Here is a 13,351-nt window from a genome sequence, read left to right as displayed (position 1 = left end):
GGGGGGGGATGACTCTCAGTTACAGCCACACCAAACATTAGCTCGTCATCTTTAAATTCCACTGAGTTATTGTGATTTGTTTCTGTCAGCTAAAGTCGGTTAGCAGTGGCAGCCATTTTGAATTGGGTTAATTTCAAACGTTAATCAGCTGTAGGTGGACATTCAGTGATTACTCTCTGGGAGATTTAGTAAAATCCGTCCAGTGGTTCTTGAGATATTTTGCTAACAGACAGAGTTGACTTTAACAGGGAGAGGCAAGTTTATTAACTTTTGGAGCCACCCTAATTCAAGATGGCCGCCACAGCTCATCAATATTAGCCTACACAGAAAGTGCAATAACTCGGTCAGTTTTACAAATATTGAGCTAACAACATGCCTGTTAGGTTAACTGTAACTTTGTTTTCATATAATTTATTGATAACACCTTATATGATTGTAGACGTAAATAAATGTTAAGTTAATTAGGCCAGTATTATTTTCTTTATTAAAATTTATATTCCTGTTGAAATAGGGTCTAACTTGAAGAGATCAGAAAAAGCTAAATTTTCCAAGTTATATTTGTTCTATAGTTTTTATTTTATTTTTAGTTTTTAAATACCCATGAATCTGAAATAATACAGTATACTAAAATACCTCGAAATAACCAAAGTTTTTAATGGTTAACAAGGTTGGCAGAAATATTTTCAGATGCCACCCAGGTGAACAATTTTATTTGGTTTCCTAATTTTAGTTTATCCTTTTTTTCCAAACCAAATATTTAAGGGCATTTTTATTGACTAGTTTTGACTTTCTTTCTGTTTGAAAAAGAAGTTTGTATTTCCATATAGTATTTTCTAGGAAGCATCTTTATAAAGTGTGAATGTTCCATAGATTCTCCCCATGTGATATTTATTCAGTGTATAAAACCAAACCAACATGACTGTAAAATAACAGACTGAAAGGATTTAATTATGAACTTCATGCTCTTGTTTATCTACTTTCATTTATTAAAAAAATAATTTATTTTTAGAAAACAAAACGTTTGCATACATTTCTGAATCTGATGTGTGTTTCCCACTGTTGCAGTTTTTCATATCAAAAAGGTACAGGGACAACCCTTCTGAACAACTGACATATAATATATTTTTTGTAAATTTCGAGAAAGGATACTTTATTTAAACTTTTTTTCATAGTATTTGAAAACCAAGAAGCATACAGCCTTAGATTTATTAGTTCTAGGATTTGAAATGTTATATAAACTATACTCCATAGTTTCCATACAGTCACTGGTCTGTTTCCATTCAGCCGTTGGGTTAATTTCCACTTAACTGTGGCTGAGAGAAGGATAATGGTTCAACATTAAGCTGTTAAGGTCTCTCTGTGCTCAGGTCAGTGGAGAGTCTGGAGCACAGAGCCAAAGGACCACCTGGAGTATCTGGAGACCAGAGGATCTCCGGACACTCCAGGTGTTAGACATCAGTGTCTTTGTAATAGTTAGACAAACTGGACCTGTAGTATATTTCTCCAAGCTTTAATTAAAGACACAAGTTTCAGCTTTAAACCCTCACACGGCTACTTGTCTTTTGTTTCCTTTACAGTCCTGTCTCAGGGGGACTTAAGCCTGTCTGATGCTGTGGATGATCAGAATAAACGCTGTAAGTTCTGCAGAACACCACCTGCTTTTTCCCATTATTCAAACACACAGTAACAGAGACAATGTTTGAAACAAGAAAAAAAATTAAGACATGAATTTAGGTTCTTGTTTCATGTCTGAGTAAATGGTTTATAGTTTTTGCTTACAATGTTTTTTTGAATGTTGCAGGAACACACACCCTGCAATCAAAACATTGGTTTATCATTTATTTTGATTTGTTTTGCAATAGCTGATGTTAAAGTCATAACTAAACTACAAAAATCAGACTGGGACTAACTAAAGTCCCAGTGCTGTTGGCTTGGCCCAACAGAGTCCCAGGAGCCAATGCTTGACCACCAGGCGCCGACACTTTTTATGTCCACTTTTAATACTTTGAGTTTTATCATCCTCCTTTTGTTTGCAACAGCATTTTTATTTGTCTAGACATTAACTCTGCTCTCGATCCATAGAGTGTTGTGATTAATTATTTCTTGAAATGGTCTTAAATAATAGTATCTGAAATGCTTTTTCTCTCATTTGAACTGCAGCAACCACCACAGTAAAGCCACGGACACCAGTTCATGGAACTGGAGGAGGTAAGAATAATCTGTTTGACTGTGAAAGATGATCAGAGGTGTGTAAATGAGGACATGTTATATTTCTACAGTCTTCCAGTCCAAAGAAGCACAAGGAGCAACTACTGTTGGTGTCCCGAATACAATGTGGGCTACAGAAACAGACATTTTGGGGAAAACCTGTCTTGATTCAGAGAAACTTCTAGATTCTGCAGCTTTACCTCTGTTGCCCACCCAAACCCCCATGAAGACCCTGTCTGCTCACCCACAGCCCTAGGACCTTGCCCAGAGGTCAATCCTGAACCTCGAGGGCCACTATCCTGCATGTGTTACTTGTTTCCCTGTTCCAACACACCTGATTCAGTGGTTAAATCACCTCTTCTTGTTCTGCAGAAGCCTGTTAATCACCCATTGATTCAAATCAGGTGTGTTGGAGCAGAGGAACAAGGAAAACCTGCAGGATGGTGGCCCTGAGGACCAGGATTGGAGACCACTGCCCTTGCAGAAAACATGATTTTAAGTTTAGCTCTTTCTCATCTGTGTTAGTTAATGATTTGATTAGTGATCGTCATATTGATGCAGCTCACCGGCACTGTGACTATATACATTTGTATTTCTTCTTCTGTTTAACTGGCGGTTCGCAACCCACTTAATTGGCTCAAGAATTTGTACTGCCCCCTAGTGGAGGATAATGTTATTGTTCTGCCTGTCACTACACGCCGCTCCCTTAAGAGTACCAATCAGGTGACATTGGATAATCTTCCACAGCACACCTGATGTTTTCTCATGGCACTTGTCTGCCACGGCACAGTGGTTGAGAAACACTGTTCTAGCAGACTTTCTGAGAGCACTGAGGAATGATATGTCCCCTGTGACCTGTCATCCTGGCTCCCCCTTCCTGTAGCATTTTTGTTGTACCTCGTCAATCTCTATGTGTCATTGCAGTTTTCGCTCTTGAATGTTGTAACTCTGGGTCTGCAGTTGTTTCTGAGCCAGTCTAGATGTTGGATATCAAAGTTTCCATAATTACCACATCCTTATCATACAGCCCCTCTCTCTAGGTTTGCTCATATAGGACTACTTATAGTAGTTCTCTGCCCTCGTCCACGAATGTCTCGTTCCAGTAACCCATTTCTCATCAGAATGCCCTGGTTCCCCAACATCTGATGCAGACCTTGTTAATTTGGGCAACATCCAAAACTTCATGACATAATTTCTATGTGTCTTTCTCATTACACACCAAGGTCCATGAAGGTTGGCTTGACTTGGATTTGAACTCCTAATCTTCCATTCCAGTCAGTATATATAGCATATTGATTGAACTGGAAGATATGAGTTTAATTTATCTACTTAGCTGCACACTGCTGACTATTCGTTTTGCTTAAACTAGCACACATTTACTGATATTTGAGACTAATTAATTTTTGGATTCAGTTTAAACTATTGTTTCCACTTCACCCTTTTCTAGACTTTATTTGGAATAACAGTGGAATAACATCTTTGACCTTTTGACCTTTTGACCTTTTCCAGCTGGTGGGGACTTGAACCTGGAAGATGCTTTGGACCCCAAAAACGACATTGTTGACACAAACAAGAACAAGAAGCCGGGAGGTGGGTTTTTCCAAGTATAACAATAAAATTGTTGAATCATTATTTTGAGTTAGTCTAATGACTTTGATTAATTAATTTGTTTATTGCAAAAAATAAATAAATAAAAAAAAAGAGCTCTGATAGACAGGAGCCCACCCCAGGCAAAATAACATATAAAAATGCACAAGAATCTTATGACCATAAGATGGTAAGGGCTTGCCTAAATTATAAATATTCATCTCCAATTTGTCTCTGATATTTATTTTGTGCTTGGCAGTTTCAGTCTGTGATATTATGGCTGATAACAAAGCAATCCTCATAATTAGAAAGTTTACTCCTTTACTATGGTGTGGGATTGAGTCTCCGCCTCAATTTCAAGTATCTCGGGGTGTTGTTCACGATTGATGGCAGGATGAAGGATTGATGGATTGGGTCCTCATCCTCAGTAATGAGGACGTTGCTCCGCTCTGTCGTGGTGAAGAAAGAGTTGAGGCAAAGGACAAAGCTTTTGATTTACTGGTCCATCTATGTTCCGACCCTCACCTATAGTCATGAGGTATGAATCATGACTTAAAAAATGAGCTGAGGTGGTTCATCTGATTAGGATGTCTCCTGAGTGCCTCCATTCGTTTTCTGGGCCCATCCCACTGGAAGAAGACCCTGGTCAGACCCGGAACTTGCTGGAGGGATTTTATATCGTTTTAGGCCTGGCAATGCTTCAAGATACCCCAGACGAAATTGTCACTGGGTAGTGGGAGATCTGGGTTTCTCTCCTGGACCTGTTACCCTTATGACCCAAACTCAGGCGAATGAAGGAAGATGGATGGATGGATGGATGGATAAATGGATGGATGGATGGATGGACACACTGATGGTTGGATGTTGCTGTATGTTCTGTTTTTGTTTTTGTCTGAGTGAAACATGAAGCTGTTCTTCCTCCACCTCTGCTTAGACAGTCCTCTTCACATTTAATTTAAAGGTATAATTTTACTTTTATTGATCAAGCTCCCAGTAGCTGTCTTATATTTTTTTTCTTCAGATAATCTCAAGCATGCAGACTGTGGTGCTGTATTTATATTCTGCAAACTTACTATGCTGTGATTGTTTTGTTTCTCCCTAGGTGAGTTTTCAGATGGGGATCTGAGTGATGTACTTAATGACAAATCTTACAAACCTGACAAAGGAAAAGGTAAGATTGAATCTTTATTAAGAACTAATGTTAAAGTGACTGATCTGATCACTTTAAAAAGCTCTGATCTGATCATTATTTTCACAGGAGGACACCACACTGACGACACCAGTCAGAATAAGCATCATGATGAAAACAATGGTAGGAGCTTTGTCTTTGGCCTGTCCGTTCATAAATAAATATGTGGCTTCCTGAACATAACACAATGTTCAGCAATTCTGAAAAAGTGTTCCCAGTGCTGAAAAGGAAAGCATATTGTGTAAACTGTAGATAAAAAGAGAATACAGTCATTTGAAAATTTCATAAACTCATAATTTATTCGCAATGGCACATAGTAAACATATCAAATGTTTCAACTAAAAAAATCATACTATTTGTAAGAAAAAATAATGTCATTGTCAATTTTATGGCAGCAAAACATCTAAAAAAAGTTGGGTCAATGGATAACAAAAGGCTGTAGAAAGAAGTGGCAAATTTTGTTGAAACTAATTACTCAACAGTAATACACGATATCCCAATATATTATTGGTGTCCTATTATAAGGACATTGGACACCAATGCTCTTATCGTTCTTAGATTTATCAATTGATATATTTACTATGTTTCATTTGGTTCCAGATATGAGATTTGCAAATCACTGCATTTTGTTTTCATTTACATTTTACAGACTTTTCCACTTTTATCAGAACTGGACTTGCGTTTGTTTTTATGTTTGTGTTGTGTTTCCAGGGACCATGGCAGAAGTGGGTACCATTGCAGGAATTATTAGTGCAGTTAGCATGGCGCTGTTTGGCGCCATCAGCAGCTACATATCCTACCAGAAGAAGAAGTTTTGCTTCAGTATACAACGTAAGGCTTTTGCTTTCAAACCATGAGACTTAAGGTTTGATCATGACAAGTTAATTCTGAATTAAGCACAACACAGACCCATTTAAAATGTTGTTTTCTCAGTGCCCTGCACCCTGCAGCAAACACATTAAAATAGTTTAATGTAGAATGTTAGTGTGGAGAGGGACAAACATGAACAAAATGTGCTGAAGTTTGGCACAGGTTGGTAAAAAGAGCAAACATCCAGGGAAGATAAAGTTCTTCCAGCTTCAGCTTTGGTGCAGGGTGTATCTGTCAGGCTGTCAGAAGCACCTGGCTGTTACTTCAACCAGTATCTGACTGGGCTGTGATCTTCGGAGACTAGTGGATGAGCCGCGTTAACGAGGAATGTTCAGAAGGATTGCAGGGCTTCTCAAATTGCTCACAGTCACAGGGACTTGTAGTCATTGCTTGAATTTTGAACATGTTCAAAAAAAATCTGTTCCACAGATTGTCTCAAAATAGCAGCAAAGTCGTCATGGACGTTTCAGACCCTTTTTAGTTTAGTTTCTGTAATTCTAAAGCACTAGATCTGTATTTTGACACCTGCAACAGAGCTCCGCTTTATGACGAAAAACATCTGAGAATACAGCTCTGAATGTGGTAAAATGTGCCCAACTCACTGGTCTAAACAGTCAGAATTCAGTGAGACAGCAACGGGAAATGTTCTGTTTTTCTTGCAAGTTTGAGTCATCAGTTCGTCTCCAACATTTGCAGACCAGTGACATACTGGCTTTACACTGATCATTGGAAAAAGAAGGAAACAAACCCAAACAAAGACTAAGACCCTCTTCACACTAAATAAAACAGGACGTGAGCAGTCTTTGCAAGGTTTTGTGAGATCTTCAGAGGTGGATTGTTAACACAGTGACCTCAAATTTTGCAATAAAAAGATCCTTATTGCCACATATGAGACGTAGAACACAATGAAAACTATTTTTTCTCTTTTTTTTTCTACCTCCCCTGAGTGTTTGTTGGTCTGTCTGTCCTGTTATGGTTTGTTCACAGCTACCATCAAATATTAGTCCTGGACTAGTTACTCCTTATCACTGGTTAACACAGAATGTTGTCTTTTTACAGAAAGTCTGAACACGGACTTAATGGCTGAGAACCCTGAAGCTGTGGTGGCAACAGAACCAAACGGTACATAACGCTGCTGAGTTTCACCTACATGTACTGTTTCATGCGTATCTCCTCTCGTTGACTGTCTGTAGCACTCCAATCAGAAGACGATTCATGCAGGCTTTGGACATAACTAGCAGTTCAAAATAAACTCTGTTGCATTGTTTCTGGTTTGTGCTGTATCTGGGCCCTTTGATGATGTGAATGTTTCTTACCATGTCACTGTATTGTTTAATGAACATCTCTGCAGAGTACTATTGTTGATCATCTGAACATAGCTCTATACGACATGTGTATCTTGAAATGTGTTTGATGGTGATTTTTTTGTGTTTGTTTTTGTCTCTGCAGACCAAAAGACCCCCGAAGCCACCAAATGCTGAAGCTTCTACAACACAAATGTTGTGTAGCACCAGCTTAAGATCACCCAATTTTATACACAATTATCTAACCCTGTGCGCACATATAGACAAAGACACACGTACATTCTTACACGCATGCTATTCAACAGTAGAAGTTGTAGCTTGGTTAGCTTGTAGCTTTGGACATAAGAAACACAGATTTGTGGTCTTTCTACTCTTACTTTACACTTGTATAGTCATGGTCAGAAGCTTCCATCCACTCACCATGAGCATGAATGTCAGATTAATTTTGGGCTTTTATGTATTTGAGTTAGATTGACCCTATCATACAACTTCAATGATTTTTTAAATCAAAAACTGGGTTCACAAGTTTGAATTGATTGTGAATTTTCAGTTGTGATGCTGACAAATATCCTTTGTTCAATGGTCGCCCAATCACTCCTATGGATGGACACCCCATGCCGGCTAAAATACATGCAGTACATACCCCTCACTAAAATTTGATTAAATGTCCCTTATCAAGTTGCACCTGGACCACAGGGTTTTTATATCCATCCAAAGGCTTCTGGTAGAATTTTGGCTGGCATTTGAACACTGTTCTCGGCAGAATTGCTTGAGTTTATTTAAATTAGTTGGTTTCCTTCACGAACCTGGTTTTTGATCAGGATCTATAAACTTTCAATCAGGTTGAGCTTTTGTCTTTGGTAAATCCATTCCAGAAGCTTAATGTTAGCTTGTTTTATCTGTTCAGAAACCAGTTCTGATGTGTGTTTGAGATCATGACAAACTGTGTCTAAGTTTCAACTGGCTAGCTGTTGATTTGAGATAAAATAGAAAATTTTGGAAGTAGTCCTTCAATTTTTTATGCACTTTGTGTCACAGCATGATGCTACCACCACCATGCTTGACAGTTGGTACAGTGTTCTTAGGTCTGAAAGCCTCACTTTGACTCCTCCAAACATCCTTTCTGTCTCTATGGTCAACCAGCTCCATCTTTGTCTTATCTGACCATCAAACCTTTCTCCTGAAGACATTTGGGTTGTCCATGTGGACAGCAGCAGATTTCAGCTCAGCTTAAAGGTGCAGCTTTTGGAGACGGAGCTTCTTTCTTGGTCCTCTCAGTCCATGGTGATGTAAAACTGGCTTCACTGTGGACAGGGACACTGGTGTTCCTGCAAGGCAGACTTTAGCCTTATAGCTTCCTGAGTTGCTTCTTTCGTCTGAGGGAGACTGATGACGGTTGATCGGTCCAATGCGTGCTGTCAAATTCTTTTTAAGCTGACATAGAGAAACTACAAGCTGCAGCCAATCCTGATCACTAAAAGGAAGTTAATAAGCTTTGGCCTTGTCAAGTTAAAAGACTTTCTAGAACACAGGTGTCAAACTCCATTCCTCGGGGGCCGCTCTCCTGCATGTTTTAGATGTTCTTGCTTTAAAACACCTGGTTTAAATGGATGACTTGTTGCCATGCTGCTGGAGAACTTGATGATTTGGTGAGGAGGTAATTAAACTGTTTGAATCAGGTGTGTTGGAGCAGAAAAACCTAAAACTCCCAGGACAGAGAGCCTCGAAGCCTGGAGTTCAACGCCCCTGCTCTAGAACCTTCAGCACCACCTATATTAACAAGTCCAGGTAAATATTTGTACATATTCTTATTTTTTTTGTTTGTTTTGAAAAATCATTGGAGTTGTATGTTTAATCGTTGCAGCTCAGAAAAAGAACAGTTCAAATAAACCATTAAAATCCCATGATGAGTGGATGGAAACTTCCGACGACAACTGTATGTTTATTAGACTGTTAATCAAACCTTTACAGTGGAAAACATGAATGTATACATAACAATTTATTGCTATTTAATTTATTTCTTACTGTTTGAGACTTCACAGTAACTTTGAAATATGTAGCAGTACCACAGTTTGGAACTGCCTCAGTCAACTTTAACGCTCACATGAAGGGTGATGAAAATATCGCATTGCATGTAGATTTAAAAATAATACTAATACTAATAACATTTCCTCACAGAACGACGGTAAGACTGTGCCTGGTTCAGAGCTCAGCTGGGGCCATCCTTGTGAAATCCAGCTTCTCTCCATTGTCCCAAAATATACACGTTTGTTAAATGGTGATTGGTAATCAGGGAGGAAGAGCAGTGAATGTTAGTCCTGCACACAGTTGGCTGACACTAAACAATTCATGGATCAAATGCAGAGGCAATCCACGACAGTCTTCTTCATTGCTTGTAACAGCATGTTAGGTCAGTTGGTGAGGCTTATCATGGACATTAGGTTTTTATATTTGGCTCCTTGCTCCTGCAGGAGTCGCCACAGCAACTGAACTTGCACAGAAGATGTGTCAATTGTTTTACATCGTATGTTGTTTCTGACGCAACCTGGGCTCGAACCCGCAGCCTCTGGATCACAGGACTGCAGCACTGACCACCATGGCCTCCATGGACATAAGCACATAATAATTAATGTTCCTCCAGTAATGTGGACAGGAGCATGGTTTAATTTAATTCTTTTTCTGAGTGAAGGACCGTCTGACCGCTCACAAAATTTTCCTTTTACAACATAATAAGATGCCCATGCTCACGCCTGAACCAACTCAGCTGACTTCTTTTGATACGAGGAACTGCTCTACTCCGAGCTCCCATTCTAACTCAATCTTACAGACACTGAACTAAAACTCGCTGTGCCAGTAACTGAGACTCACATGAGACCTCTCTGTAAAACTTTGATGATATTCCTTCCTTCAAGGAGTTCTCTTTTCATTTGACTGTGGTGAACTGATTGTTTGGCAGAGCTTTAAAGTGAAACGCTTTTGCTTCTATTCCACATTAATTATATGTCAACTAACCAAATAAACTCTTTAGAAACAATAACTTGTTTTTTAATATTTATCTTTTGTGACGTGTTCAACATGCAGAGGGCTTTTTCTGCATAAAACACATGATGCACATTTATTTGTGCGCTTTACATGTTTTTGCACATCTTTATTTATTTGTTTTACAAGACTAAGCAGTTTATCATACACATCAAAACACACAAGACCACTTAACAAGACAAATCTCACCAAAAACATACAAAATGCTTTCTTTTTTTCTTTAAAACACTAACCATACGATTTTTGATTTATCATTATATTCGGTAGAAGAATGGTGTTGTTCCAAAGGTAAACAATACATATTTATCAGTATTCCACATGAATAGTTTCAGAGTTTGAAGGCACCTCAGCTTTAAGAGTGATGAAATAAAAAAGGCAGAGCACTGTTATTACTTTATGGCAGGCTGTGTATGGTCTCTTTAAGCCTAACGCACAGGGAAAAGAAAGTCCACCTTCTCACAGTTCTAGGACTTTTTCCATATCAGCACATAATAAAATCACCTGGTCTTTATCAGGTTCTAAAATAATTCTAATTGAACCTCATGTAAACAAAAACACACAACAGATTCCACCATCTTGTTGTTTATTAAACAAAAACAGAAAGATTGCTGCTCTGGAGCAGACAGGTGTGTGTTAACACAACGCCAAGATGGAAGGACATCAGCAATGACCTTAGAGCAGCACTTACTGCTGCTGCTCATCAACAGGGTCAAAGATCATTTCCAAACTATTTGGCCTCCATCATTCCACACAGAGAACATTTAAGACAGTTGCCAATCTTCTCAGCAAATTCACCCCGAAGGTCAGACCGTGCAGTGCTCAGAGAGATGAGCTCCATCTCAGACTCTACAAACCTCAATTAGCAGTTCATGACAGGACGATTAGAAAAAGACTGAACAACTATGGCTTGTTTGAGAGGGTTGCAGCTAAAACACACACACACACACACACACACACACACACACAGAGTCCACAACCCTGACAGATATGAAAACCTTAGAACTGAAAGAAGGAGGACTTTCTTCTCCCCCATAGATGTAACTGATCAAACTTGTAAATGTAAACTCTCCTTCTCTATTTTTTGGCCATCTAGAGGCTCTTTCACAAAACACTTCAATCCACGACTTAGACGCCAACAGGGGGATGAAGCCACAAACCCTCTTTTTGCCATGAAACAAGGTGGTAACAGAGGTGAAACGGTCAACATATGAAAACGTAAGCTGGCTTTGCAGCTATATAATGCCATGAAGCAATGACACATGGTCTGTGTGACCACCTGGTTAAACAACAAACAGAGGGATGATCAATGATGTCGCACAACAACTTTGCATTTAGTTAAAGAAAATTAGTCATCAAAAGAATCAGTAAACTGAGTTAATTTGTCATGTTTTGAAAACAATACAAGGGAGACGTCCGTCACACATTTAATGTGTTGCGCTTCAAGTCAACACAGCTGAGTTCTGCTCCACACTCCTTTGGTTCTGCGATGCTCTCTTCATGTCTGAAAGCTCACATCTGTGCAGGACGTGGCTCCTGTCTGTGCTTTATGAGCGCTCAGAGGCAGCAGAAAGACCGGCTGGTCTTCGTGACCATTTGAAGAAGCTGTTTTGTGAAAGAGCCTTTAGATAACATCTCTTCTGAGGCAAATCTACTACCTGTCAACATGCTGAGAACACCATCCCTGCAGTGAAGCATGGTGGCGGTAGCATCATGTGTGGGGAAACTGTTCAGAGTTGAAGGAAAGATGGATGGAGCACAAAAAATGAGAAATTCTTCAGTGAAACTTGGAGTCTTCCAGAGATGTGAGGGTTGGGGTGAAGTAAGAATACTTTTGCAGCCCACTGTAAAAATGGTTTAAAAAACAACTGATCTTAAAATATTCCTTCAATTCTTTTCTCTTTTTAATTTCATGACACAAAAACTCTCCTGACAACACTGAACTGACATGATAAAGCAGGGGTTTCAGCTTATAAACTTAAAAACTGAGAAATTTGTTTTAAAACGTGTACCAGTGACATTTTTTTCAAAACAAAAATAAAGGTTATTTATGACTATTGGCAGTTCTGTATCTAAGCATTTTTTTCAAGCAAACATAAAATAATCTGAGACTTCAGACTTCAGTCTGACTATTGTGAAAAACAGAGAAAGCTTTAGATAATATAAATAAGTTCAATGAGTCTCATTTGCAGCAGTTTTAAAGCTTTCTAAACATCATGATGTCTTGCTAAATTATTTAACAAAAATAAAAAAAGGATATAGTTTTGGCCTTTAAGGAATGTTATTTAGGAAATGGAGGAAGAGGTGTGTGTGTGTGTGACAGTTCAGTGCATCAAAAACTGTGCAGGGGGCTTCCTGCCGTGTGTGTGGAGGAAGGTGAAAGGCTCAGAGGAGAAAGCCTGGCAGCGGGAGGGCTTTCTCTCTTCAGCTCCTCCACCCTCCTCTGGAGCTCCGCTCTCAGGACCTGGAGATCCTTCAGAGTCTGATGAATTGGTACCTGAAAAACAGAACCGCTGCATGAACAACTAAATCTGTCCACTTTTCATCCAAACCAAGATCCCACGTCCATCGGACTGTTCAAAGAGATCTGCCTCATCTGGCTTTAATCAATGGTTATGTACCACAGAGCTTCAAGTTGGATGTAAATAAACCTTTACTTTAAAAAAAAAAACTGATCTTTATTCAGGAGCTCTGGCCGATTATAGACCTATGTCCAATCTTCTTTAGTCTGGATTCAAATCTGGATTCATCTGACCACAGAACTGGTTTCCTCTTCGCCTCAGTCCATTTTAAATGAGCTTTGGTCCAGAGAAGACATTGTTTGTAGATGGTGTTCATATATGGCTTTGTTTTTGCACGATAGAGCTTTAACCTTCACCGAGTTCAGATTTTAATCTAATACTAATGGTCTGCTGCACATACAGGTGCTAGTCATAAAACTAGAATATCATGAAAAAGTAGATTGATTTCAGTAATTCCATTTAAAAAGTGAAACTTGTATATTACATTCATACATTACATACAAACTCATATATTTCAAATGTTTATTTCGTTTAATTTTGATGATTACAAATGACAACAAATGAAAATCTCAAATTCATCATATCAGAAAATTAGAATCTTGTGAAAAGGTTCAAAATTGATGGCACCTGGTACC

The 13,351-nt window shown here is 38.8% G+C and overlaps 2 protein-coding genes across 2 annotated transcripts in view; one reads left to right on the top strand and one right to left on the bottom strand.

The window, feature by feature from the left end:
* The window catches only part of cd99l2 (CD99 molecule-like 2), a 13,319-nt gene extending 3,124 nt beyond the window's left edge, over nt 1-10,195 (top strand). The window contains exons 2-9 of the mRNA XM_017427000.2: nt 1,578-1,634; nt 2,161-2,208; nt 3,718-3,798; nt 4,898-4,966; nt 5,054-5,107; nt 5,696-5,815; nt 6,914-6,976; nt 7,304-10,195. Coding sequence (XP_017282489.1) covers nt 1,578-1,634; nt 2,161-2,208; nt 3,718-3,798; nt 4,898-4,966; nt 5,054-5,107; nt 5,696-5,815; nt 6,914-6,976; nt 7,304-7,335 — 524 coding nt within the window. The 3' untranslated portion in view covers nt 7,336-10,195. The remainder of the gene's footprint in view (nt 1-1,577; nt 1,635-2,160; nt 2,209-3,717; nt 3,799-4,897; nt 4,967-5,053; nt 5,108-5,695; nt 5,816-6,913; nt 6,977-7,303) is intronic.
* Nucleotides 10,196-10,291: 96 nt separating this feature from the next.
* Nucleotides 10,292-13,351, bottom strand: part of mtmr1a (myotubularin related protein 1a) — a 17,133-nt gene continuing 14,073 nt past the window's right edge. Inside the window, exon 18 of the mRNA XM_017427093.3 lies at nt 10,292-12,691. Coding sequence (XP_017282582.1) covers nt 12,527-12,691 — 165 coding nt within the window. The 3' untranslated portion in view covers nt 10,292-12,526. The remainder of the gene's footprint in view (nt 12,692-13,351) is intronic.

This window comes from Kryptolebias marmoratus, linkage group LG7, assembly GCF_001649575.2.
Source record: "Kryptolebias marmoratus isolate JLee-2015 linkage group LG7, ASM164957v2, whole genome shotgun sequence".
In the NCBI taxonomy this organism is placed as follows: Eukaryota; Metazoa; Chordata; class Actinopteri; order Cyprinodontiformes; family Rivulidae; genus Kryptolebias; species Kryptolebias marmoratus.
This window is presented reverse-complemented; position numbering and strand designations above follow the sequence as displayed.